The sequence below is a fragment of the Molothrus aeneus genome (assembly GCF_037042795.1).
Source record: "Molothrus aeneus isolate 106 chromosome Z unlocalized genomic scaffold, BPBGC_Maene_1.0 scaffold_33, whole genome shotgun sequence".
In the NCBI taxonomy this organism is placed as follows: domain Eukaryota; kingdom Metazoa; phylum Chordata; class Aves; order Passeriformes; family Icteridae; genus Molothrus; species Molothrus aeneus.
Window position 1 is genome coordinate 1,541,140 of NW_027098761.1, and position 27,381 is coordinate 1,568,520.

Genomic DNA, 27,381 nt, shown 5'->3' on the forward strand with positions numbered 1-27,381 from the left:
TCTGATGTTACCAGAAAAGTTTGAATAGATGAAAAAATGCGATATGCATACTTGATTATTAAATTTTTGTATTACTAAACTGTGTCACACAGGGTTTGATCCATTAAAGCAATTAGGGTTTATTAAAAAAAAAAAGTGAAAAACCCTGTAAGATGATTGTTGAGTGATCTTGTACTGACTAACGAAGCCGTCCTAGTGGATTTTTGAAGAATTAAATGAGAAAACAAAAGGGAATTTCCTATTTTTTTTCTGGTTTTCTGAGGAACACAAACAAGCATTGCCACTTCTTCAGTCAGTTATTTTCTTATGACCTTCTCTAAGTACAGGCACTTGGATTTCTGAAGTGATGATTAAATAAATTGTGATGATTCAGGTTCTTTTATTCCCTCTCTACTTTTACAACATACAAAGGAGCTGGAAAAGTAACATTCCATGAAGTTAGAGATTTATCTTTTATGGGTGAAGACCTCAGAAGGTTTTCTTCCTTGTTTATGTACATGAACAAGCTCCACATGAGCTTTGCTCTGAGTGCAAGTGTAGCTTTTACTGTTCATCCCACCCTTTTATGACTCTACTTCATAAATAGAATTCCCCTGGGAAACTTCTGTAATATAAATAATGGAAAACAGGAAAATCCAAACACCATGCAAGGAGAACAAAATGTGCTTTTGGTCAGCATATCTATTTCTCTCTGTTTTGAACTCTATGTATTAATCCATTTTTATGTGTGTTAAATGCTTTCTAATTCCATATAGAATTAATAGAAGATATTCACCTATAAAAAGCAGAAGAGAACAGTGAACAGCATTCAAGACCATGGTAGTCTTTCCTAACTTCCTTTAACTGCTGTCTTATCACTTGGTAGTTGAGAATTCAAGAACTCGAAAGCATTTTGAATGAAGAGCAATGTGGCAGGAGAGAAGATTTTCCAGAAAGGATAGCAAGGGAAGATTTCAGAGAGCCAGTAAGTGCACTTGAGACAGGGAAAAAAGCGTAAGTTTCCTTTTAAAGCCATTGCAAAATGGCAGTAGACAGCCTCAGTACAACTCGCAGTTTACAGTCCCTGCATTTTTCAGTCAGCAGAAAATCTGGTGCAATGTGCCAAACCAAACTAAAGGTTCAGAACCTGGCAGTCCATCTATAACAGGCCCATATCAGTAACCAAAGGTATCGTGAATGGTACAGATAATAACTAGCCTGTTACAGATTATTTGCCAAACCAAAAATTTTGAAAATCATAGTTATGGTTAGGTCCAGCCTGCAGCAGTGTTTGGGGTGAGTGTAGGAAAAGATATCCGGCAGGTCTAGAAAAGATGCCTTTTCTAGATACACTTATATTATTATGAAAACATTGTTTTCCACTTCAGTGAGTCAGTTGGATCTCTAAGACTCCTGTCAAGAAGTTGTGTATCATTTATAGTGGATAATCTTTGTTTTCAACTTTTGAATGGCTGTAGAAAGCTTTAAATGGTTAAAAAATATTGAAAAGTGTGAGAGCAGAGGAAATCTCTTGGGATGTTTCCTGGCCAGCACAGTCTGCTGTGCCTGTGGTAGCAGAACTTGGGTGAGCTCTCTTTCAGCCTAGAGCTATATGGCTCTGTATACACAGGTGTTTATGTTGACTTACACAAGTAGTAGTGGAGAATGAAAGAAACTGTGTCCGGTTCGGCTGTCTGTCTCTGCCCGGACACGGGTAGGGTGGTTCTTGGGTGGCACGCCTTTCAAAGGACGAGTCTGGACTCTTCAGCTTTTCGATCTTCAGATTGTTTATTGTTTCTTATCTACAAAATTTTCTGTCTGCCCAACAGAGGTCTGACCTGCAAGGCAGCCAAGGGCACTCTGACCACCCACGGGGCGGTCATGTCTTTTTATACTAAAATCTATGTACATGATATTTACCTTTATTTTCCAATACTTTTCACCCATGTTGGCAAGTGCACCTTCACCATAAACCAATCCCCAAGTGCCAACATCACCACAGAAGATGGAAGACAAGAAGAAGAAAGAAGGACGAGACACGCCCTGATCCCTCCATCTTGTCTCCATAACCCCCCTGTACCAAAAACCTTGAAGTTTATATTTCACCCTATAAATGTGTCTCTTTTTACACCCTTCACTCTAAAGTGATTCTCATGTCCTCAAACTGCTGTCACTTCTGTGGATGGATCAAAATCAAGCCACCAAACACTCCTGGCAACATTCCAGGATTTCCGAGACCCCCAAGGATTTTCTCGGTAACTCTGGACATCCGCAGTGATGTGCTGAGTTCCCACAGGTTCTCGTCGGTCCTCCAGGGGTCTCTACTGCTAGGCAGTTGGCCTAGAGATTCTGGCTCAGGCAAAACCCTAGCCTAGCCAGTTCCTCACTCTTGCCATTGCCTCTGGAACATCACAGAGCTAGCCAGGGCTCCGGAGGCCAGTGACAGTGACCCATGCCCTGGCATGCCACAGCCCCCAGAGCCGCACCTGCCAGGCCACAAGCCCCAGCCCTGGTCCCCACTGCCAGCCTCGGGGGCTCCTGGGCATCCTCACCCTGAGTGAAAAGGCAGCCACAGGAGCCCCCCAGGGCACTCTGGATCCAGGCTGCAGACACCCTAAAGCCAGCACTGAAAGGGTCATGGATGGGGACTGCAGCTGGATCTTGCAGTGCTCACCACCCCTACCTGCCCTCTGAGTGAACCCAAACCTCACCTGCTGCACCTTGAGCACATTTACCCTTTTTGCCCATCCTGGCATGTGTGGTGTTCCCACATCGCAGAGCAGCCCTTTGCAGGGAGTGACCAGCTCCCAGCTGCTCTGCTACCCTGGCTTGACTTTCTGTTTCCCAGCAATGAACTTAACGGATACACTCATGAGAATTCTAGCACAATCATTGGCTTCTCAGGAACTCTTAGGCAAAAAAACTCCACTGATGACTAGTTTTTGCACAGAAGAGGAGGTACTGACAAGCATAAGACGCAGGCAGGCTCTGGCATAAGAATTCCTGAGCCACAGGATTGCACGCACTGCTGTTGCCAGCTGCTTTGCTCATATTTTTAGAGCCAGTTCAAAGGACAGGACAAAGGCTGCTGTTGACAGAGTAGGAAAATGTAGAGAAATAAAGGTGCAGGACACAAGCAAAAAATCTCAGGAGGGAAAACACTAAGAAATAGAGAGCTCAACAGAAGTCCTGGGAGATGGTTCAATGGAAAATGGCACCAGCAGTGAGCAGAGCCCAAGGCTGCTCACTGCCACCGCAGGGGCTCCTCAGTCGCCTGCTGCTTTGTGTCTGATCCCTGCTGGGCTCTCTCTGCCCCTGCAGCAGACGCAGCCCTGCCTGGAAAGGGCTCCATGCTCTGGTGTTCCGGCCTCCTCCAAGCTACATTCTTAGCAGCACTGAAAGAAGAGGTGAAAGCAAGAGCCATTTTCTGTCCTGCCTGGAAACTCCTCTCCTTCAGTGCCACTGCCAGAGATCATCCCTGTGTCAGCTTGGCTCTGTGCCTGCTGCATTCTCGTCCCTGTGCCTTCCATCAGCTGGAAGTCTCCTGCACATCAGCACTCGCTGTCCCACATGATGAAGAGAGAGCTGTGTCAGAAGAGCAAAGAACTTTGTTGTTTGTTCCTGGCCTCCTTTTAGCTAACTCCTTTCTGCTTTAATGCAAAAGTCTCTTTTCCCACGTGGATGGAATGATGTGGAATTGGCAGTTGCTTCAGGCTGTCAGGCAGCATGGGAGTTTTGTCTTGTCTCTGCTGAGGATTTGGTGAATTTTCCATTGGTCACTTGGTGGTGTCACCATGGGCTGAGCTCAGCAGCCGACTCTGCTGTCCGCAGGGGATGCATTGGGACGCCAAGGCCCTCAGGGCTGGAATTCAGGGGAGGGCGGGCTCGGAGCTCACGGAGGCTGGGCCCATCAGGAGCTGCTGCTGCTGGCGCTCGCTGTGCTCAGCCAGCTGGGCCGAGCAGCCGCGGCCATGGGGACACAGGCGGGAGCTGTGGCCGAGGCCGGCAGGAGGCCTGGGCCAGCTCGCAGCTGCGAGGACGCCGGCAGCCCGTGCCCTGAGGCCGAGGCAGTGGCGGGCAGTTTGCGGGCAGGGCTTTTCCGAGCCGGCCGCAATGTGCTGCCTCCCGTGTGGGCCCGGCTGCGGCAGAGGCGGGCGGGAGCGCGGCGGGGCCGGCAGCGGCGGGCAGAGGCCGCAGAGAGCAGCAGCCCGGCCGGGCCCGCCGCGGAGCGGCAGGGAGCTGCCGGGCAGCCCTCGGCCGTGTCTGTGCGCACAGGGCAGGAGCAGAGGCCGGAGCAGAGGCAGGAGCCGCGGCAGGAGCCAGCCATAGCGGCAGCTGGCCGTGCCCAGGGCCGCAGCCGCAGCTCTCCCCTGCCGGCCACAGCAGCAGCCGCTCGCCTCCGAGGCTCCGGCGCTTGCCGAAGACGAGGGGCCCGGCCCCCAGCGCGCCCTGGAGCCCCGCAGCGAGAGGAGCCGCCGGTGCCGCAAAGGCAGCGCAGAGGGCGCAGGTTGAGGAGGAGGAGGACGTGAGGCTCGCTCTGGGCCGCGCTGGGGCAGCTCTGCCCTCTTGGCCTTCGCCTTGAGCCCTTTGCTGCTTTTCCATGAGCCCTGATGGCGGTCCTCGGCCAAGGGTCCCTGCAGCCCTTTCCAGGGCTGGCAGAAAAGCTCCCTCAGTGACAGAATCACAGAATCACTGCCTTGGAAGACAGCCACTTTCAAAAATGATTGAGTCCAACCCATTTCCTAACACCTCTACTAAAGTACGGCACCGAGTGCCACATCCAGTCTTCTTTTAAAGGCTTGCAGGGATGGTGAGTCCACCAGCTCCCTGCAGGGCTCTGTCCCAGGAAGAACCAAGATAACACTGGGGCCTTCTACCCCCCCCAGTGCTTGGAGCTCTGCAAGTTTGTCTTTCTGCTTAGGCAAAGGCCGTGGCAAAGGACTGGGAAAAGTAGTCACAAATAGAGTAGTCTACAGAGCTCTAAATAGATGTGCAAGCAATACAGAAAAGATAGAAAAGAAAAAAAAGGCAAAACCCAAATGGCATCAGCAAAGTCTTGGGCATGAACACATAGCTGCAGAGGGTCTTCTCAGCCCTATTTCTTTGTATTTCTGGGAAGCAGAGGAATCCTGCTGGAGCCTCTGGGGAGATGGGTTTGGGAGATAAAAGTTCATTGCTTTTTTTCACTGTGGGGCAGCTCCCTGACATCAGCTGAGCCTCTCTCCAGCCTGATGTCTGTTGTGCTAGTTGCAGCAAAACAATTGATGGCAGACAGAAGACGCTGACACTTGTAGAGGTGTGCCTTTTTCCAGTGCGAGATTGCAAAGGAGCAAAGTTTTGCCATTTGGGCACACTCCTCCAGGTTTCTTTGCTCAGGCCTTTGGTGAGCAGAGAATACATCTACATGGAAAACTTTTGACTAGACAGGATCTTTTGGGGCCCTTGTCCCCCAAACTTGTGAACAGGTGGTCCCGTTGTAATGCCAAGTAACAAAGAGCAGCACAAATGACACAGAGAAGCCATGGCAAAAGAGGAAGCGGAGCGGCCCAATGAGGAAAGCATGTGGGGAGACACTGGCACATTGAGTGAGCTGCACTCCCAGAAGCTCTAGGCTGGCAGGTCCTGGTCTCACATTCTCCTTTTGGTTCATTTCAATTTCATTTATTTATTTATCTATTTATTTATTTATTTATTTATTTATTTATTGAAAAGCAGGGCACCCCCTACCAGGGAATGATTGGCATCTGACTCCATTGATTCAGAAGGCTGAACAATTTATTAAAAGTATATTATATTCCATTATACTGGCTTTATTAAAGAATACTAAAGAATACTAAAGAAAAACCTGTGGCTGTCTTGTGACAGCCAGGACACAGCATTGACCCAACAGGCCAATTAATATGAACAACCAGAATCCAATTAGGAAGTCCCTTCAAGTAAACAATCTTCCTAACACATTCCTCATGTGCAAAACAACAAGAGCAGCAAGCAGAGTTAAAAAATGTTTCCTCTTCTCTCTCTGTACTTCTCCAGGAAAAATCCTCTGAGAGAGAATCCTCTCTCTGTTCAGAGAATGTCAATGCCACATTTATTTAACTTTTTAAAATCATCCAAAAAATATATACAATTAAAAATAAGTAATCAAAATTTCAAGATAGAATGAAAAGACAGTTATTCAAAACTACATCTAAAGATCTGAACAGATGTAACATCTGCAACTATAAAGCCTAACATATAAATCCTAATCTTCCAACAGTCTTCTAGCAGGTGCCAACTTCTTCCTGTGCTTGGAGGAATGAGGGCTCTTCTGGACAGGAGGCAAGGACTTCGTGGTGGAGAGACAATGGGAAGTGTGCAGAGAAAACTTCTTGGTAAGAGTGTAGCCAGTCAGGCCTGCAAAGTGGAAACACAGAGAGTAACAGAGGCTGCAATGCAAACCTAAAGCAGCTAAAGGTACATGTTTCATGGGATACATTTCCTGGAAACTTTTCAATAGTTGAACAGGGAAACATGCCCCTGCTGGCAGACACTTGAGGTAGGCCAGGGCGATACCCTGCCCCACTTCCCCAGAGCTAGCACAGGAACAGCCCGGCCTCTGGGCTGCCCTGGGAGAGCAGGGAGCCCAGAGCCCTGTGCTCTCCAGGAAAGGCTCAGCTGCACATGCACCCTCCTGCTCCTCTCCCTGCCCCACAGCTCAGCAGCTCTACAGCTCCATGGGGCACTGGCAGCAGCACAGCTCCTTGCAGGGGGCACATGCAGGGCACAGCTGTTCCCTGGCAATGCGCACAGCCTCTCTGGGCTGCCACAAGACCCTTCCTCCCAACAGAGAGCGGCCCAGCTCCCACCTTACCTCTTTGTGAGGCTGATCCATGCTTGGTCTTCACTTTGTCCTCAGCCTGGCGTTGCTTCAGGCCCCCCATGCCATGACTAGGAAGGGCAATGGAGAGAGCGGGGGCAGATGCACGCTCTTCCTTAGTGTTTTGTTATTTTTGGCACAGCTAACAAGTCCCATCCGGAGGTGTCCAACTCAGCACTTGGTCAGCTCTCTGGAGAACATCAAACCTTCACCAGCCCAAAAGGCTGGAGAGGTTTTCCTGCATGTGTGGAGGCTTGCTCTCAGCACACTTAATCATCTGGGTGCCCATCACATGGCAGAGGGCACAGGCAAGCTTGGTGACCACGGCGCAGACGTTGGCGCTTCGCACAGGCAGCGCCTTGTTCTCCAGGCAGCACCAGAGCACGGGCAGGGCGTAGCGCTGCACCACTTCAGGGCTCCTGGCATGGACCCATTCCACAAGCACTGCCGGGACAGAGACACAGCTCCTTACCCACCAGCCTCAATGCAAACAAGGATCTACCTCTGGGTTTGCTTCTTGGAAGCCTCTCTGGCCAAGATCAGTGAAATAGCACACAGAGCCCCATGGCCCAGAAATGGGCATTGCAGCTGATCATCCTTGAAACAGAACCACCAACCCCTCAGGAGCAATTTCTCCAGCTAGAGCTTTGTACCTGTGGCAGACTTTGTACCTTTACTAAATCATTTCATAATCTGTTTCTGCATGAACAATGACTGAAATGTCAAACTTCCTTTTTTTTTTCCATTAAGAAGTTGTCGAAACCCACACGGAAGATTTGGAAATGCACCCTAGAGAGGCAATGGAGAGATTTCTAATAAAAGGGATGATTCCATCTTTGTAACTTTGATGTCAAGGGCCAAAAGTCTCATCTGGCTCTTCCCTTTGCTCTGTGGCATGCAGCAAAGGGCAGTATTAGAACACACTTCAAAACTCCAGCCCACCAGAGATGGCTGCTGCTTGACAGCTGGATGAGAAACATCAGTGGCTAGCTGGTGTCTTTGGCAGAATGCTTTTGTGGCTTCCAGCAAAGAGCTGTTGCAAACCTCAGGGTGCCTTAGAGAATTACCCAGACCCCATTGCCCTGGCATTTGAGCATCTCCACATTTCTATGGCATTTCCCCTCTCAATGTTAATAGCATTTTTCCTTATAATGTCCACTGAAATAGGGGTAATAGAGAGAGAAGAATAATACACAGGGGACTGAAATTTAACCAAAACACAATTGCTTCCTAACATCATTGTCTCTGAAATCTGCTCTCTGCTCATTTTCTGAACTATATCAAACACAGACAAAAAATGACTACCAACAGGCTTCTTGCATGGCAAATTTGGCTGAGAGATCAAAAGCTGAAATATGCTCTGGAGTCCATTCTTATTTTCTGATCATGCAAAATGTTATGCAGTAGCCATTTATTACTCTGTGGTGGAAGAGACTTCATTTTCTCTATGCTGTTAATCCACCAGCACCTTAATGCGACAATTCAACACTGAAACATCTCCTGAAAGTACCCAAAACCAATTCTGCTAAGCAGAAAAAGGGTTATGGTACCCATTTTATATTGGGAGCTCATTTGAGTTTCAATGTCATTAAAGACATTGGTGACTACTGAACATGAGGAGCAGCTGTCTGTTCCTACTAGATCTCAGAGAGAACATCTGCTCTTTCTAAAGTAGTCCTAATTTATGCTTCATTCCTTTCTTTGAAAAAGAGATCAAAATGTCTGCAAAACTAAATTCCCTATTGCTGGAGATCTACTTTATTAAATGCTCTTTAAAGGGCCTTTGACATCCTAATCACTGAACATGCCCTTTTGAGATTCCCAATGAAGACACCAAGTGTATTACACCTTGCATTTAAAGATGTTGGCATAATTAGCAGTGGATTTAGCCCCAGTTCATGCAAGGCTATCAGTTGTCTTCTCTACTATCTATTGAGATTATCATTTTTCCATCCCTTGGCTACTGCTGACATAGCAAGCTCCTCTGAGGAATCAATTATCAGCTGCATTTGTAGCATTTTGGACAGTGCAGACACAGGAAGACACTGTCTGCACACGCTGAACTGCTCAGTCCAGTGCCACTTGGACAGCAGAGGCAGGGAGCCCCAGCACTCTGCTTCTACCCCTGTGTCCCCAAAGCCTGCCTTGCACTAAATCTGTGCCTCTAAGAGCTGTGTTGAGTTTTGACCTAAGCTGTGACCCCTAGGCTCTGCACGGTTCAGCCTCAAAACTTTCCAGGAGAAAAACAAGGATTCTGTGAGAACAAAACAGATTCCCTGAAACAGGGTTTGTCACCCTTTTCCCTTAAGGATCACAGATGTCCCTGGGCTTCCAAGAGAGGAGCCAGCTGGGGTACTTTTTAGGCCCTCCTTCTCCTGCAGGTGGGTTCTGAGATGCCCCAGTGAGAGCTCAGCCCCCAGGCCGAGCTCTGCCCCCATCTCAGATGCTGCACAGCTCTGCAGCAGCCAGGGAATGCCTTCCAGCTACACCTGCCTTGGCTATTGGGCAGGAGGGACAAGCTCAGCACCTCCTGATTTGGAGGAGCTACTCTGCTGTCTGTTCACAGGCATTCCCTGTAAATACTCCCCCAGAGACTTCTTGGCTTAGAAGGGGAGGCCATACCTGTGATACGCTCTGTGACATCCAGCAGGGCTTGGCCACTCAGTTTGCTCCATTGGTTGCTGAGCTCTTTCATCAGTGACACTTCATCTACAAGTGAAACACACGTTTCTGCTCACTTGTGTGAGGGCATAGCAGAAAGGAGAGTGAGGAGGAGGGAAAGAGCAGGGGCAACCTCATTTTATACAATAAAATCAACTTCTGCTGATTTTTGATTCCTTTTTGTCTTTCCTTCCAGCCTACTTGGCAGAGTTTTAAATTCCAAAAGAAAAGCTCTCCTTTCACATTTGTGAATCCAAAGTTGTCTGCTGTACCAGGAGCTATGTTAAAACATTTCACATCAGGGACCTCAACAGTTCAGTCACACGGAAGCAGTGAAAAAGTTTTGCATCCCAGAGCAAAAGGGAAGAAGCCCATATTGGGACACAGAAAGGCACTGACTCAGGCAGTTTGTGAGTTCACAGAGCAGCTGAAGTGGAGAAAGTGGAAAATCCCCTTGAAGACCTGCCTCTTCAACACTCCATTTTTCAGGCATTTTCAGAGCTGACATAAATCTCCGTGGCAAAGGAATTTACAGCAGCCCTTGCCTAGGCAGGTATATGCTGTTGCCATCTTGCCCCATACAAAACGACATGTGGAACAAGGCATCATTGACAGCTGGATTTAGACCTGTTTGTTCTAAAGAAATGAACTTGGTGAATCATCAGTTCCTCTTTGGAAAAAGAAGACAAAGAAGAAAGGTGGGAAATAGGCAGCTAATGCCTCTAATGTAGAGCCTTCCAGGTGGCTGCTCTGCAGAAGCTCTGATGGGCCGGTGTCCCTTCATGCCAGCAGCAAAGCTGGTCATTTGGGAAGTCAGACAGGGCCCAAGCAAACTCCAAAACTCCTTTGCCTCTGAATTGTAGCAAAGCTGGAGTCCAGGACTTGCTCTTCAGACAAGCAGCACAGAGCCAAGGGAGCTTGGGACTGTTGGGAAATGCTGCTGCACATTCCAGCCTGTTGGGGACTGGTGCATAAGGACTGCACCTGCACAGCTCCTGGTGGGTGTCAGCTGGAGCGTTCCACAGACAACAACAGCTCCCAAGGCACTCAGCGTTCTCTCGTGTGGGACAGACAGAGACACGGCTGAGGAGAGTCCATGCCAGGGCTCAGCCTTACCTAAATGAGCAACGGATTTGTCCAGTGCCTTCACAGCTGCGGCATGAACCCCAGGATCCTTTGAGTTCAGGTTCTTTGTTATGCCTTCAACCAAAGGGGTCATCACCGGCTTCAGGGCATCTTTCAGGAGTCCAATGATTTCTGCCAGCACGTCCAGCGCCTTTTCCTTCACTCTCTTGTGGGTGTCATTTATTCTCAGGACAAAATAATCAAAAATCTGTGGAGAGAACAAACAACATGAAAGCTGGATTAAAATGACCTTGTTTGAAGAGAGGATGTAGAAATGAGCACTCGGCAATATAAAAGATGAAAGTGGTCCTTTCTGTCAGGTCAGCCCTTGCTTGCACAATTTCACTGTTTTCCTGTGGGCCACTCACTGGAATGGTTGCACAACCTGATGCTGCTGGAGAGATTTTCATCTGTTTTTAAGAGGTTTGGCTGGGGCCAGAAAAGTTCCTATGGTATTTCTCTCCATCTATAAATCATTAAATTGATTCCATTTATTACTGTAAAAGGCTACCTTTGCTTTACAAGTATGGAAGCAGATATTTACCATGCCCATTTTTCTATACAGTTGCCTCAAGTACTGAGGGCAGTTATGATTTTATCAAGACTGTGGCTGGAGGAGATCTAAGTTTTATTTTGTCTGTCTCAGAACCTGCGTCTGGTGAAGTGCAGGACTCGGATCAACTCTTCCAGGATCCAGACCATTTCTCTAACTAACAGGTGGACTTCTGAAATGGAATGTGCTCTACAGCTCTCATTAGAGCAGGTTCAGTCCCTTGACAGCCACATCATCAGGCACCATTTTCTGGAAAAAGGGAAAAAGCAGCTGCTGGGAGGAGAAGGCAGAGATCCGTTCTTAGCTGTTTTCCTCCTTTTCTAAAGAGAAAAAAGGTCCCCCCAAGAAGGGTGAGCACCATCTTTACCAAGAGGAATAGGGATGAGGATGGAAATGAGTAGCCAGAGTTGTGCTCGTGCAAGGCAAAATGGAGTGTACAGAAGTATCCTTTTAAAAATAACTGGGTTTAAACCAACCCAGCCTGATACTTCTCTTCCCCAGGAAAACCCATCTTTGGTCTGGAGAATAATTGCCATGCTTTCAAGGGCTGGTTTTCCCTTCACTTCACCCAGCTAGCAGTAGGAGACAGCAGCAGTTACACCAGCGAAAATTCTGCCATCATCTCTGATGAACAGCAGCAATAGGCACCTGCCAGACCTATACAACTAGACTGAAATAACTTGTCCTGAAACCTGGACCAGAATTAAATTTGTCTGGGTAAGAGGGAACCAGCCTGTCCCAAACAACCAGGATGTAGTGCCAAGACACACTGAATTAAGTTTGCTTCTCCAGGCTTGGGAAAGGAGCAAAAGGAAAAGAGCAATGAAGATGCTCTACATACTTGGACAATGTTAGTGGAGATGAGCTGGGGGCTGGTTTTGGACAGGTCTAGGAGGAGTGCCACTCCTTCCATCCGTGTCTGAAACCCCTTGGCTTCCAGGAGATGGTAAAGCTTCTGGAGTGACTCCCTTCCTTCCACAGCTGCTGGTAATGTGATCTGGGCTTTTGCACGGTGTAGGAGGTGTCCATCAGAGGTAGATTTCACCCTGGAAAACAAAACCAAATTAGGACCTGTTGCTGATAATACCTTCAGTTAATTGTGAGCCAAACATCCCGACAAGTTTTCCTAACAATGTGATTTCAAGCTAGAAAATCATGAAGCTCTGAAGAACAACACGGACCTCGTGACAATCATTATGGGAGAGACAATCTGCAAGTGGCATTCTCATCACTGCTCCCTCAGGAAAACCAAGGATGAGATGCACCTGATCTATCTTCAGATGCCTTCCAAGGCACACAGGTCACATTGCTTTGTGGGGAAAGGGAGACACTACTTCCAAGTTTAAATGCCTCCTCATATGGCACGTGTGTGTCTTATAGTAAGGAAACTCATCACTCTGGAGAAGTGTCTGGAAAAGTAGCTCAGATGCATCTGAACAGGTGAACAGGGGCATATCTGAAGGATCCAGAAAATCAGTAACAGAGATAGAAACAGAAGCCAGACCTCCAAGAATTACACTCACATTTCCTTTTCTTCCCTAGAGACTAGATGCACAACTTAACAAATTCTCTGGGAGTAATCCCCTTGGATCAACCTGTCTCTTCCATGAGCACGGGAAGATGCTAGCCATGCTACTGAGGCATGTGGTCACTTTCCTGCCACTGCTGAGCAGGACAGAGCTCAAGAAATTCCCTCTCTTATCAGAGGAGCAAGTAGCTCTGCCAGTGGCATGAGGAGACAGCAAGGACCAAATTCCTGTCTTCAATGCTGATTGCAGCACAGGGGGAAATAAACCAAACATGCTGTCCATCAAGCAAACTCTATGAAGGAAAGGAATACCAAGACAAAAGTCCACATTGAGACACCTGTTGACCAAAATGGCTCAGGAATTGCCTTGCTCCTTACTACTCAAACTTGGCACTGTTTGAGGGTAAGAAAGCCATGATTCAGCCAGGCCAAACCACATGGATGGGAACTGCTTGTTTGGGGAATGGCGTGTTGCTTCTAGACTGGGACTTCTCATTAAAACACCCATCTAAAAAGAGTGTTTTATTTATCATTCCACTTGGATGAAAAAAAAAACCTGGTTGAATTTACTTGTCTCAAGGCAGGCAGCAGAAACTCTGCCCTCTCCTAGCCTGCACAGCACTGCCCTTGCCACTGCACTGGATGGGTTGAGCTGCAACCAATGGGTGTCTTTTTGTCACCCAATTTTTGTGGAAAGCCCTCCAGAGAAGTTGTGTTCAACACAATGCAGAAGGAGACGTTTTTTATCCTAGAGCATTTGTAGGAAAAGGAAACAATCTCTTGCACTGGTCATCTCCAGCAGAAAGATTTTTCTGTGGAAGAGGCGTGCAGAGCTTGTCATGTGCTTTGTCACATCTGACAAAAGTGCTCAGTACCGTTTGCTAGAAGGCACTGTGGCCTGGGGCTCCTTCGAGCCATCGTTCCTCTTCTCCACCGGCTCCTTGACAGATGGGCGTTCGCCCTTCTGCTTTTCCATCCCCTACAAAGACATAGAGAAACCCTATGAATCTTCAGAATATAAAATAGGAAATTCCCTCTTTAAAACACAAGTTAGAACCTGGATCCATGTAGTACCAAGGCTTAGGGAAACACTTCCTAACTTACAGAAATAAACAGACCAGAGATTCATTGGTGCCAACTCTTTGTTTTCAATAGCCCAAGGCAGGTTATGGGTGCTAGCACACCGAGCAGCAGTCTAAATTCCCAAATTCACTAGTCTTGAGCATAAACGAGAATAATGCAAACTGATAGGCAATGAGTGGTCTTAAAGGAAGCAGCAGAAAAAATGGGACTCTGGGGGTTGGCCCATTGTGTTGGAAGTTGATTTGGTTCAATGCTCACTCTCCCTGCTCCTGCACAAAGGCACACTCCCCAAGCTTCTTCCAGCTCCACAGGGCTTGAGAGCAGGGCAATATTCCCAAAAGACAGACAGAAATTGTAGTAACTAGGACTGACTTGGACATCTTTTGTATATTTGGAAATTTTCTTGGCACTATTACTTGCAGTCACTTTTGCAAAGACTCTGTTATCTTCAGACTTTGTTATCTTCTGTTCTCACTTAATTGCTTTACTGGGGGCAGAGTCAGTAGGGAGAGCGTGGTGGGGGCTTACGCTTAAATGTAAACCCATGTTCTCCTCTTTCCCTTTCCTCTTTGTGACTGATATTCAAAATCTTCAAAACCCCACTTTTCCCCTAATAATAGCAGTTCCTTTGTGGCCTGCAGATGAACAGGCTGAGGATTAACAGCTCATTCCCAGGAGCAAAGTGATTCAGCAGAAAAGGAATGAGATAAAGACAGATTTGGTATGTTTGGTCTCGTATTAGCAGTGGTATTACTTGGACAAAGGAAGCATTTCTTCTGCCAAGCACTTACTTTCTTCTTAATTCTTGTCAGGATATCTTCCAGGTCATGCGTGGAAAGAGATTGTTCCAGGAGCATTTTAAATTTTTGATGACTCAGCAACATCTTCACCATCTCCTGGCCATAATGCCTGAGGAAGGATGGAAGGAAGGATGGGAGAAAGGAAGGGAGGAAGGGAGAGAGGGAGGCAGGAAGGAAACAAAAGAACAGTGAACCAAGGAAGAGTGTTAACAGAAGGGGCTGGTACCTTCAACTCATCAGGTGCAATCCTTGCATGAGAAGGCACAACCTACTCAGCAAAGAGGGAGATTTAACTCCACTTGACACTGCACAGTGTTGTCAGCTGAACACAAGAAGCAAGAGGAGAACGTGGGGCCACAGGAAAACACCATTCACTCTGAAACTGTGGGTGTTCCCAGGGATCAAGCAAAACACATCTGCTTTGTTGACAGAGTCTATTAGCAGTGTCCTGCTGCCATTGCACAATAATTTGCCTTTCTTTAACTGGCAGAGAAGCCAGGACAAAACACCTCCTGCATCCTGTTGATTATTCTATACTATATGTATGCACAGGGTCAGCTAGTTGTTCTGGTGTTCTTGGCAACTATTAATAGGAACTTCATCATCAAAGTAAGGGGATCTTGGTGGTTTGGGTTGATTTTGCCACTAGGAAACCACAGTTTTCTTCAAGAAGAAATTTGGAGGACAGTGTGCCCCACGTAACAGCATTGTAGAAATCTGCAGAAGGGGTTTAGGAAGAATGAATACATTGGCTAAAGACCCCGGAAATATTTCTAGGAAAGTCTTCATGACTTTCCCAGAAACAGATGTTTGGGATCCTTCAGTGATAAACATTAGCGAACACTTTGGCTTTGTGTTGTATACCTAAGGCCATAATAAACTCTTGTACTGGCTAATATGAGCTCTTTTGAACTCAATAAAGAATACTTCAAGTCACAGGAAGTTGGCAATGCTCCTTCTTGCTGGCCAACCTCAGGTTTCACACTACAGTCATTTCCCCAGGCAACCCAGAGCAGCGGTCACAGCACCAAGCCTGACAGAGCTCAAGAAGCGTTTGGACAATGCTCTCAGGCACGTGGAGTGATCCTTGGAGTGCCCTGCACATGGCCAGGAGCTGGACTGGATGACCCCGATAAGTCCAATCCAACGCAGCATATTCCACGATTCTGTGACCCTCATCCACACAGTGAGGTCACGTATTATTTCCTTGAGTTTCCACTCTTTTGTAGTTTTACCTTTAAAGCCAAATGCAAAACAGTTTTCCTGGTTTTGGAGGTGAAAGGAAGATCATTACCTTGTGTCCTTGTGACAGTCCTGAGCCAGTGTCCCTGCCACGTGTGCCAGCCTCTCAGCCCTGGGGGTGCCTGCAAGCTTGGTGACTCCCATTTTCTCCATCAAGAACAGGAGGAGTTCGGCCGCACACTTCCGCACCTGGACATAGCGGCTCCTGGGAAGGAGAGAACAAACCCTGGGGCACAGGGACAAGGAGCAGCAGCAGCACAGGCCTTGGCCAGAGCGTGCTCCCTATCCTTGCTGGGGGAAGGAGCCTGGGCTCTCCCTGCAGCTTCAGGCACCTGCAGAAGGTTCTTTCCTCAGATAAACACAAAGTTAGCATTGTACAGAAGGACTGCCTGCATGGAAGAGGGAGGAATTCTGTCTCCCTGCACTATCTGATATTCCATTTCTTTCCCAAAATTTACTCGAAGAAAGATTAAAGTAATAAATCACATGTGAATTATTTAGAAATTAAGGAAAATTCATGCAGACCCATCAGAGGGCACCCACTACACAGAGCTGCAGCAGGATGAGGCTCTTTCCACCCATTTCTTCCCACATCTGCAGACCTCTGGGATGAAACAAATGCAGCGAAAACACGCTGTGGGGTGTGAAGTTGCGGAATATCCAGCAATACAGCCTCTTTCTTCCGTGAGGCTTGGCAACAGATACATCTGAGTGCTTTACGCTATTGAAAAGCTAAGGAAAGGGGGCAGTCAGTTTAGCCAGGTTGTCCTGATCTAGAGATTGTCTCTTGGGAACTATCAGGCACCAACACTTAGGGCAGGATTTGCTTCAGCTGTCCCATGGCACTCGGCCTGTGAAGGTGCCTGTGAAGTGATTCATCATCTCAAGGCTAACATGAAACTTCATTTTGAATAGAAAGCAGAGCTCTAAGGCCAGCACAGTCACACAAGGCTCCTTTTGGCACGAGCTGCACCTGCTGTGCAGGCTGTGCCACACCCAGCACATTCTCCCCCATGTGCTCCACACCCCAGCAAGGACCCTCCTTATTTCTCAGGCTAATGGCATAATGAGGAAAACGTGGTTTTCCCCAGGGTTTTCCCCCGTGGTTTTCCTCTGTGGTTAGTGCTGTGAAATATCAAAGAGCGCTCACAGCTGCAATTGCAATTGTCCCTCTTCCCACAAAAGCACAAGGCTCTATCCTTAGCCTTTGCAGGCACTTGCATTTCCCCACTGTTCACCATATCTAGGAAACTCTGACAGACTGGGAGAACTCCAGGAAGCAGCAGGAAACTGACTCAGAGGAGCGTTAGTTTGGATATCAGGAAAAAGTTTTTCACCCAGAGGGTGCTTGGGCCCTGCAACAGGATCCCCAGGGCACTGGTCACAGCACCAAGCTGACAGAGTTGAAGAAGCATTTGAACAATCTCAGGCACACAGGGTGACCCTTGGGCTGTTCTGTGCAAGGCCAGAAGCTGGAATTGATGATCCTGAAGGGCTGCTTCCAACTCCCCATATTGTATAGTTCTGTGATTCTGTGACCCAATGGGCTGCAGGAGGGCAGAAATAGGTGGCAAGAGGAAAGAAATGAGGTTGATGGGAGAATCGAGTACCTGAGTCCAGAGAAGATGCAGGATGCCGGACCCTTCCCTCCCAGCATTCCCATTCTTTCCCTCATCCCTCCCCTCACCCACACACTAGAAGGTGAAGAATAGCACTAAATGAAGAAGAACCTACTTGACTCCCTTGTCCATGAGAGCAGTCATTGCTCGTGCAGGAGTCACGTTCTCCACCATGATCCCTAGGCTCTGAGAGGCTGCCTTCTGAACAAACTCTGGTGAGTTCCAGACCATCTGGAGAAGGACTGGAGCAACCTCATCCACCTGGGAATCCATGTCCTTCTTCAAGATTGCAAAGAGCTCTCCCAGTGTGACGATTGCAGAGTAGGACACCTTGGACCGGAGGTTGGTCACCTGGGGAAATCGGGAGGGGAAATATAATTATCACTTTGAACAGAAAACCACTTGCCTTCAACACAAGTCCCAGGAAATGACAACACATCCCACTGTGTCCAGAGGATCGTAAAAGTACATTAAGAGCAGGAGAGCACAAGCACAGAAAGGCACTTACTCTGGCACCAATTTCTGACCTCACACCTGCTTACTGCAGGCCTAAAAAAAATTTCACCTAAGTGTGAAATTGAACCTTTCTACAATGGGCACTACATTGATTTTAGGCTCTTTCACTAGAAAGTCAAAACAAGGGCTGCTTTCAAATCATAAAGGCACAAGTCGTAAAGATAAAAATGTCAGATGCTCCTGTTCCAGAAAGCAACACCAGCAGTTGAAGCACTCAGACAGGAAACAGAAAACACAGGCTCAGGTCTACAGACTCATTTGCAGTGTTCAATTACAGCTTGGGCAGAGATTAGGACTCTGCCAAATAACATCATTAGTGTCTCAGTTTCTGCATTTGCACATTGCATTCAAATGGCACCTCATGACAAGTGCCAGATACCCAAGCTGCCAGTAAATACAGCTGCACGTACACACAGATCCTACAGACATTAGAAGTAGAAGGTCTAAAACCAGAAATGAGGGCAGTCCCTGAGCACACATGGAGATGAACAAGCACATATCTACTCTACAAGCCGTGTATGAAGTATGGGGAAGAATTCAGAACAATGTTCTCACCTCGCTGGTAACTGCCAAGCAAATCTCACGAAGTCGACAAAGCAGGACTGCTGCATGGGACTCAGCCAGGCGTGTGATGTTGAAGAGTCCCTTCTTCTTCAGTTCCCTGAAAGGCAAGTAACAAAAAGATTGATATTCCTCTCTACCCAAGAACTAGGCAGCACCCCCTGAAGTGACCAGGCTGGCAGCTCAGTCAAACAATGGGAGGTGCTTTTCAAGGAGCACTTAATGAAATGACGGAACACACTGCCACTGGATGTTGTGGCTGTCAAAAGCGTACACAAATCCAAGAGGCAAAGAGAGGGCTTTCAGAGTCTTCATTTGTGGCCATTTGAGAAGACAGCCTTTCTGAAAGCTCTGGTACGTGAAGTGCCTCTCTCACTACTTCCTAGAAGCTGTGAGGCTGGGCCATGCTGCTGTTTCTTGTCACCTCCCTGTACCTGTCCCTGAGACACAGTCCCAGCAGGCTGCTACTGGGACATTTTCCTTCTTTGTCAGCCCCAGCAGGCAGTTCAGTACTGAGAGTCAGCACTGCCACTCTGGAGCTGAGTTCCCACTCCACAATCTAGGCCTGTCTGTCACCCACTCCACTTCACCTCACACATTCCCCAAAAAAGCAGCAGGATGTCCCAGAAGATTAAGATTCCATCCCTGGACAAGAACTGTTGAAACTCTGGCTTTCCCACAACACTCCTACCTAAAACAACCCCCACAACAGCAACATGTTATTTAAAAGGTGCAAACAACTCCATCTCTCAGCACTTGCTTTGTGCAGGCCCTCAGCCACAGGAAGGTATGTGAGGCATCAGGGCTGCAGCACAGGGCTGCTGACCGATCCCATGGGCACCCCTGAGTGTCATCAGGATCCCCCACATCTGCAGAAGCTCTCTGTACCTCACAGGGCACCAAAGAGAAATGGGGAAGAGAAAGCAGAAGAGAAAGGGCAAAGCAAAGGGATCTGCACAAGGAGATGCATTGTGGCCAGTTTTTCATGCTTATCCCAGTGTGAATGCAGGCCTTGCCCCTGTGTGAATGAAGCATCCACCAGGGAGTGATCAAAAAGCCATCAAAAAGAAAACCATTATCATCTCATATTTGTAGGGTTATCACCTCTGGGCCACCTTCTGCCTGTGTATAATTTTGGGACACATTGGGAGTATTGACAAAACATCTCAGTATTGACAAAACATATGAAGCAGTGAGAAGGAAATAGTTGACTTCCAAAAGTGCAAGATTCCTAGAGGATTTTATTTCTTTTTCCTTCTCTTCTGCCATGAGCGCTTCACCACTAATGACATGCTGATGGACTTGAAAGCACAACTCAGTCCATTTCTCAGAAAGAGGAACTCCCTGGAGCTGCTTCTGGGACTCACATGCAGGAGTCCCTGCCATTGCTGTCAGCAGTGGGAGCACAGAGGAATCTTACTCAGTCCCACTGGGCCAGTGGCCCAAGGCACCCAAATCTCTACACTCAAAACTGCTGCCATCCTGCTTCTTGCCTTCAGCCAGCAAATCATCTCATGCCACAGCTTTCTCTCTTCCCTCAATATTTCCTTTGCAGCTCCATGGAGCAGCAGGCAAAGCAAGGAAACAGCACAGGCCTGCTGCAGCTGGAGCACTGCTGCAGAGCAAGGCCAAGAAAAGGCTGCTCTCCAATCTATATGCTCTCCCTGCTCTGCAGGGGTTTCACCTGTGCCCTTTGGCCCTCGGGGCTCTCAGGGCTCCGAGGCACGAGCAAGACACGCTTCTGACCGACCTTAACGCTCAGAGGGACACAGAGGGAACGGGGCCTTTCTTACCAGTCATCGCTGCCCAGCATGGAGAGTGCCTCCTGCAAGGACTGCTGTGGGTCTGAAGAGGCTCTGTCCTTCTGCCCATGCGCACGGAGCGGCTCCTCTTGGCGCTTGGCACCAGTGGCCGTCTGCGGGGTCACTGTAAGGAGAGGGTCGGCCATGGGCGCTGCAGCCCCGGGGCAAGGCACCCGCCCTGGCGCGGCCTGCAGCCCCATCTCCCAGCCAGGGCTCTGTGTGACACACGCTGCCGCTGGGTCAGAGGCTTCCCTGCTGCCTGGATCCTGGGGCTCCTTGCTTGCTCCCAGCCTCCCCCAGCTGGGCACAGCTCCAGGCTGAACCTGACAATTGCCCCCACAGCGCCAGCTCCCAAGTGCCACAGGTGCCACAGCCAGCGGCAGCTTCCTGAGGCTGCAGAGCTCCCGCTCCCTGCGAGACAGCGCCCACAGCACTACTGGCCAGCCCAGGAGGGAACCCCTCAGGGGCCTCTCTTTTTTCGGTGTCCTCATTTCCCCCAGCCCTGAGGACAGGGACACTCTGCAACTCCCTGAAGAAAGACCTGCAGCTGCCTTGTGACAGCGCCAAGCCAAGCCTGAACAACCCAGCCCTGCGGGGCCCGGCTCAATGCCCACGGAGCAATGACCAGGAAACAGCCATACCTGACCCTTCACATCTGACCTCTGTTTCCATTGACTTCAAATATTCTAGACAGAGGCAGCTGAGTGCACATCCATGTTAGCCTACTATTGGGAAGGGTAACATGGAATTACCCTTCCCAGTAAAAGGGAGTCTTTCATGTATTTTGTTCTTTCCAAACATCATGAATCTTTCCTCTTTTAGAGGTCCACACTGGCTGTATTTCAAAGATGCTAAGGTGAAATTCATTTGTCATCTAATGGATGTGTTTGCAAACTCAGCAGTTTCTAAGCTCTCTTGTGGAAAAAGCAATTTCCAGACGAGACAGTTGATAAAAAAAAGCCTTCCAGATGCACTTTGAGGATAAAAATAGGCAAATACAGATGCACATTGTTGCAGACAGACTCTCTTGTTAATCAATTGACCTGGATTTGCCTTAAACGAATTTCTGGGTAAAGAAAAAAAATTACAAGGCATGAAAAAAATCAGATGATAAATGCATTTCTTATGAAATCCATTTGTCATGAAAAGCACTGTCAATCAAAAATTTCACATCATGTACTCAAAAGCTCATTTTCTAATGTGTAGATGGCAGCATTTGAGCTGTCTAAAATGAGGGAGTATAAATATTGCACAGAACCTAGATGAACTCTTCTAGACTCTGGAGGAGTTTTGTGCTACCTTGCATGCTCTCAGAAAGTATGGAGGAACCATAACATCAAAAATATTCAGACAGGAGCTAATCTGGGTGTCACTGATGTACCCCAGTCACTGACATCAGTGATGGCACTGCAGAAGTATGTAGACACACACATCTAGATTCACTGTGAATGGAGAGCCACGTCAGGCTAGTTCTGGTCAATTCTGAACATGGAAGTAGCATCACTTGGAAAGAGCATTCCAAGTATCATTCCTAGCTCCCTTCCTATAACCTCACCCTCCTTGGGATCACAGCACAGGCTGTGATCACTGGCTGTGTAGCCACAAAGGAGAGACAAGAGCCACTAGGGCTATCTGCTGGGTATTTGCTGCAGGCAGCAAACAGCCTGGGAGCAGCAGGCAGCCCCTCCTGGCTGCCATCTGCTACACACGGCCTCTGTATTGGGTGGGTGACACAGGAGGCGCTGCTTGTTCCCTCTTGGCATTGCAGGCCGTGGGATGGCGGCAGTGAGGAGCCATCGGGCACTTCTGGGAGCAGAGGCACGGCTGCACCACGCCGCTGACGGCCATGCAGAGACAGCCCTTGCTGGGACAGCAGAACAGCTGGCTGCAGAGCAGGACAGCAGCACAGGCAGAGGGCCCAGATGGTGAGTGGACAGCTGATGGTGGTGGCACTCGTAGGTGCACAGGGAGCACACCCTGGCAGACTGCCCCGCAGCTCATCCCTGCAGTCACAGCTGCCTCCAGGCACCAGTGCTGTAGTTTGGACTGCCAGGATGGGCAAAAGCCAGAGCTTAGGCCTTTACCACGACTTTATTCAGCTCCACTTTCTGATGGATCTCTGAGAACCAAACCTCTGCTACTACCAAACTGGAGTAACTCAAAAGTAGATTTGCTGTTCATTCCAAGGGCAGGCTATGGGCTCAAGATCCCAGCTGTGATGGCTGAGGCAGGAAGCAGTTTGTGCTCCTTGTGCTCCTTGTACCGGAAAAATCCCGAGTGGGAAAAAGCTACCACGGAGCAGGCTTACCTGAGGAGCTGCGTGGGAAGCTGCCATCCCCATGGATGACGTGCTTATTGGGCGGTAAGTGCACGTTGTCCTGCTTTCTCAAGACCTTCTTCTTCAAGGCACTACCAGGGTGTTTCATCTGCACACTAGGAGCTGTGCCATTGATAGGTGGTAGGCTAAAGGCTGCAGGGAGCAAAGAGGAGCTTGTAAGTGGAGGCAGCTGGACAGGGTGATGATATAAAGGGCCAGAAAATTTGCTGGAGCTGGGCAACGTCTCTTTGTTATTGCAAACAACTCCAAGTGTAACAATGGTATACCACTTTATACCAAGTATAACGCTAACATGGGACATTGATCACAGAATCCTAGAAGAATTTGGGTTGGAAGGCACCTTTAACCACCATCTAGTCCAACCCCTGTGGGCAGGGACATCTTCATTGAGATCAGGTTCCTCAGAGCCCCATGTAAACTGGCCTTGAAGACCTTCAAGGAGGGACCAACAACAGCTTCTCTGGGCAAATCCTGCCAGCTTTTCATCCCCTTCATTATACAAAAAATTCTCCCTAATATCTAATCTAAATCTACCCTCTTCTAGCTTAAAAGCAAACTGGTAATTCTTCCCCCAGGAAACCAGGAAAAGCCAGTATTGCTTTGCTTTTGTTCTGTTCCAGAGGCAGGCAGGGCAAGTTGCCAAAGAAAGTGCAGATAACCCTGCGTGATGCCCTCGGGCTGAGTGCTGCCTCCTCAGGGCCCTGCTGCCACCCTGGGGCAGCGCTCACAGCCTGCAGGCAGAGCCCCTCAGCCGGGATTCAGTCAGGAGCACTGCTTGCTCCTGGGGCTACAACAGAAGCCCTGGCTGGGGCTTCAGCACAGCTCTACAGCGCCAGCTCCTCAGCAGGGAGTGGCAGGAGAAGGATCGCTGGTGTTTTCATCAGAAGGAATTGAATTTGTTTCTTTCAGGTTGCAGCCTGGTTGAAAAGCATTCTTTTGGACTCACCTTCCTGGAGGCTGCTCTCCAGGAGAGAGTCTGAAGCCCCAGCGTACTTTGCAAGATAGAGTTTTCTACTCTGAAAGACTTTAGAGGTGAAGGTGGGAAGCTGCAATTCTGTTACTGACCCAGTGAGGCCATGGGCAAGACACTTCATGCCTCTGTATTTTTCTTTGGGCAACAGAATTAAATCCTAATGCAAGCTTCCACTCAGATGCAAGCGGAACAGCCCCCCCCAGTCTGATTGCAACATTGTGCAAAGGGCAAGCAAGTGGTCGAAAAGGATCACCACAAGTGTAGCCACCACTTACTTGCTTCAGCTGCATCCCCAGGCTCAACTATCTCTGGAGGAAGCTGCAAGAATCTTTTCTTTTGTCTTCTTTCCCTCATCTCTTCCACAATATGCTCTATGTCCTTTGGCTCTAAGTTCTTTTGAGCCAACTTCCACAATGCAGCACGGATCTAGGTGCAATGGAAATACAGTAGACTGTAAGCAGAGACACACAAACCAGACACAGCATCTCATCAGGAGCACAGAGTGCCATAGGCTTCAATGCAGCTCCATATACATTCCAATAGTTTCAGAGGAATGTCTCCAGTCCTCACCTGGATTACAATTACACACAGTGAGGTGGAACACTGTAGTGCCACAACCTTCCACTGCTGCAACTGCAACCTATGTCAGGAAGCCCTGCTTGAAGCATGAAACTCATAGGAGTGCTCCAAGACAGATGAAGAGCTCACATGACAGTGAGCAGGCAGTTCAGTTCCTACAGGCCGTGGCAGGAGAATGAAAACCATGTGCAATACCCAGCAAGGAGGGCTAATGAGCTGTAGCTTAACACTCATGGCCAGCAATTGCAGCTGTTTCTCACTTCCTGGCTTCTGAGGGACTCAGCTCTCAAGCACTTGGTCTCTGAGACCAGCAGACCAAAAGGAGGACTCCTTTTGGTGAAAACAAGTTGCAGAAACACTGATGTTAATGAGCAGAAAAATTGATAATGAGGGGGCTGTGAGATACAGCCACAAAGGTAACCAGGAAAAATCAAACTCTCCCATTTGATTTTGCAGCCTTGCTTACACTCAACATTAGAATCTTTGCTTCTCTGCTTCCAAGGAATGCACTTTGCCCACGTTCGCGGATGTGTAGCTTGCTCTGCCATTCAGAACTTCTCTAAAAGAGCCTTCGCACCTAAAGAACGCTTCTGGCGTCACCTTAGCACCATCTCCAAACCAGTGACCTTGGCACCACTGGAAATAGCCAAGCAATTGCCCTGTAGCTGTGAAATATATTCCCAAGAGAATCCCCCTCCTTATCCTCCAGGAGGAGAAGATTATGATTTTCAGTGACATTTTGGGCCAAGCACTAAACAGCCACTGGAAAGGAAGTCTGCTCATCCCTGTCCTTATCCCTTACCTTTCCAAAGCCGTCCCTCAGCTCTTTGTCCCTCGTAAGACCATCGCTGCTGGGGTGATCCGTCTCCTTGGCCTGGCTCAGTGGGATGCCTGGGGAAGGAAGCAAAGGTTCCTGTAAAGCTCTGGCAGACTTCAAGCCCCCAAAAACGCCATGCTGGCCAAAAGGCAAGACATGTTCCAGATTGTAGAGCTCTCCTAAAACACAGAGATTGGGATTGAGAGCAGCAAGGTACAATGCCTAGGCCCTCTCCCAAGGGATGGGCCAGTGGCAGCAGACATGACATTACTCTGTTGGCCAGCAGCCTGAAACCTGCTGCATGACAAAGGCCTCAGGCCCTGCATGCTGGAGAGCCTCTGTGTCTGATAGAGAAGGGCAGAGATGGAGATTGCTCTTGACAGAGATTCTTATCTGCCCTTATTCATGCTGATTTTAGTAAACATCTTCTTTCTGGTTCTTAAAAGAAGTCCCAGGTTCCAATACCTGTAAGCATTTAGATCAATGTTTTCTTCTCTTTGTTGGAATATTTTAGAGGAAATTCAAAGAAAATCACTGCATTGCTGAAGTGATACCCAAATGTGAACTGTGTTCCTGATACTAGATAATTCATTTTCCCCAAGTATTTTCCTTCTAAACTATGTGAGATTGGGTGGGTTTTGGGCCAGGCTGACTAAAGGCTGGTTTTTTAATTGCAGGTAGAACATTGGGGCTTATTCTGAAATACTCTCCAACAGAGCTCTTAAAATTCTGAGAACTAATCATTCTATACAACAGCTTCAGAGATGATACAATCAAGTAGCAGCAGAGTAGAAAATACCAATGTCTTAAATCAGGATTTTTTACCCCTGCAGAATGGTCAGCTTAATAATAAAAAAAGAGAGTTAGATATGGGCTTTGAGGAAGGAGGGCAATTCCAGATGGAAGGCAAGGCCTTGGAAGGTAAAAGCGTTTGGGAAGTTGGCAGGGAAAGCACAGATCCCAGGGTAACCTCCTTGGGACCATGGCAGTCAGTCAGGCCTGCAAAATAGACACACAAAATGTAACAGAGGCCATGATGCAATCTAAAGCATCTGAAGCTCTGTATTGCATGGGACACATTTCCTGTAAGCTTCTAAACAGCTGCACAGGGAAACATGCTCCTGCTGGCAGACACTGGAAGCTGGCCGAGGGAAAACCCTGCCCCACTTCTCCAGAGCTACAGCAGGAACAGCCTGGCCTCTGGGCTGCCCTGTGCTCTCCAGGAAAGGCTCAGCTGCACATGCACCCTCCTGCTCCTCTCCCTGCCCCACAGCTCAGCAGCCCTACAGCTCCACGGGGCACTGGCAGCAGCACAGCTCCTTGCAGGGGGCACACGCAGGGCACAGCTGTTCCCTGGCAATGCGCACAGCCTCTCTGGGCTGCCACAAGACCCTTCCTCCCACCAGAGAGCGGCCCAGCTCCCACCTTACCTCTTTGTAAGGCTGATTCATGCTCCTGGGGCTCCTGGGCCAAGGCCCCCTGAGCCGGCCGGGAGCCCAGACCTCCATTCCCAAGGCCGGGGTCTGGCACATGAGCCTCCAAGCCAAACAGGTCAGCCAGTTTCCTTGGGAACAGAGGCATCCCAGGTCCTATCTTGCACCAAGTGCTCTTTCCCTTCTTCCTCTGGGTTTTTGTTGTAGATTCAGAAGAAGCTGTCAACCAGGTACAAGAGAAGAAGTGAGTTAATTGAACTCATGCCTTTACCATCAACCCATCTAATGGGTGAGGAATTCAAAGCGTATTTTAGTTACTGAAATGATTGCTTGTTTTTTTATTTTTCATGAAACTAGCATCAGTTTAATTTCTCTGAACAATATGGAGCTGGCAAGCCAAGAGAGAAGAGCTCTACTACTTCATGTGGTGCCCGTTGCCTCCCCACTACTACAGGATTGCTTTCCTTACAAAGAGTTGGGAATTCACAGTGCTCTCTAGAATCTGACAGTGTCTAGGAAGTAATTGTTTTCAAAAGTGGTTTTCAAGGTCTTTGTTTCTGTAACTCCCACTCAGTTCTGGGTTGGGTTTTGCAGTTTTGGGGATTTTTTATATTACTCTTTACAACAAAGGAAGTTCTGGGACACAAACTATGGCACCATGTGTTTGATGCAAAAGCAGCTTTGCTTTCTCTATTAGATGTGCCCAGTATTCTGCGAGCCTGTATTTGTAGGGAACAATGTGTTCATCCCAAAGTTCCACTTTTGCTCTACTTACTTGTTCCAGGGGTTTATTCTCTGCTTTCTTTTCAGCAGAGACACCCAAACGCAACATAAACGCAACCTATCTCAAAACAGTTCTGATCCTGGCTAATAGTGACAATTCAAAATGTCCTTAATGGAAAATAGCTGATGGCCG

The 27,381-nt window shown here is 48.3% G+C and overlaps 1 protein-coding gene across 1 annotated transcript; it reads right to left on the reverse strand.

Annotated features, from left to right (window-relative positions):
- Positions 1–6,220: 6,220 nt before the first annotated feature.
- Positions 6,221–26,613, reverse strand: LOC136569477 (TOG array regulator of axonemal microtubules protein 2-like). The gene is made up of 16 exons (XM_066569871.1): positions 26,463–26,613; positions 25,018–25,106; positions 23,912–24,062; positions 22,634–22,795; positions 20,317–20,449; positions 18,518–18,623; positions 17,562–17,797; positions 15,880–16,032; positions 14,577–14,694; positions 13,578–13,681; positions 12,016–12,220; positions 10,613–10,829; positions 9,458–9,544; positions 7,048–7,279; positions 6,830–6,906; positions 6,221–6,372 (listed from the first exon to the last, which is right to left on the reverse strand). Exons 1-16 carry the CDS (start codon positions 26,611–26,613, stop codon positions 6,221–6,223), a joined length of 2,373 nt encoding a protein of 790 aa, XP_066425968.1.
- Positions 26,614–27,381: the final 768 nt, after the last annotated feature.

Bases quoted from the DNA above. Each gene is read 5' to 3' on its own strand.
- LOC136569477 (XM_066569871.1), bottom strand. From the start codon at position 26,613: ATGCCTCTGTTCCCAAGGAAACTGGCTGACCTGTTTGGCTTGGAGGCT. The intron at 18,624-20,316 runs GTAAGAAAGGCC...CTTGCCTTTCAG, and splicing joins ATGCTGGGCAGCGATGACTG to GGAACTGAAGAAGAAGGGAC. The intron at 12,221-13,577 runs GTACTGAGCACT...TTTGTTTTCCAG, and splicing joins ACAGTGCCTTCTAGCAAACG to GGTGAAATCTACCTCTGATG.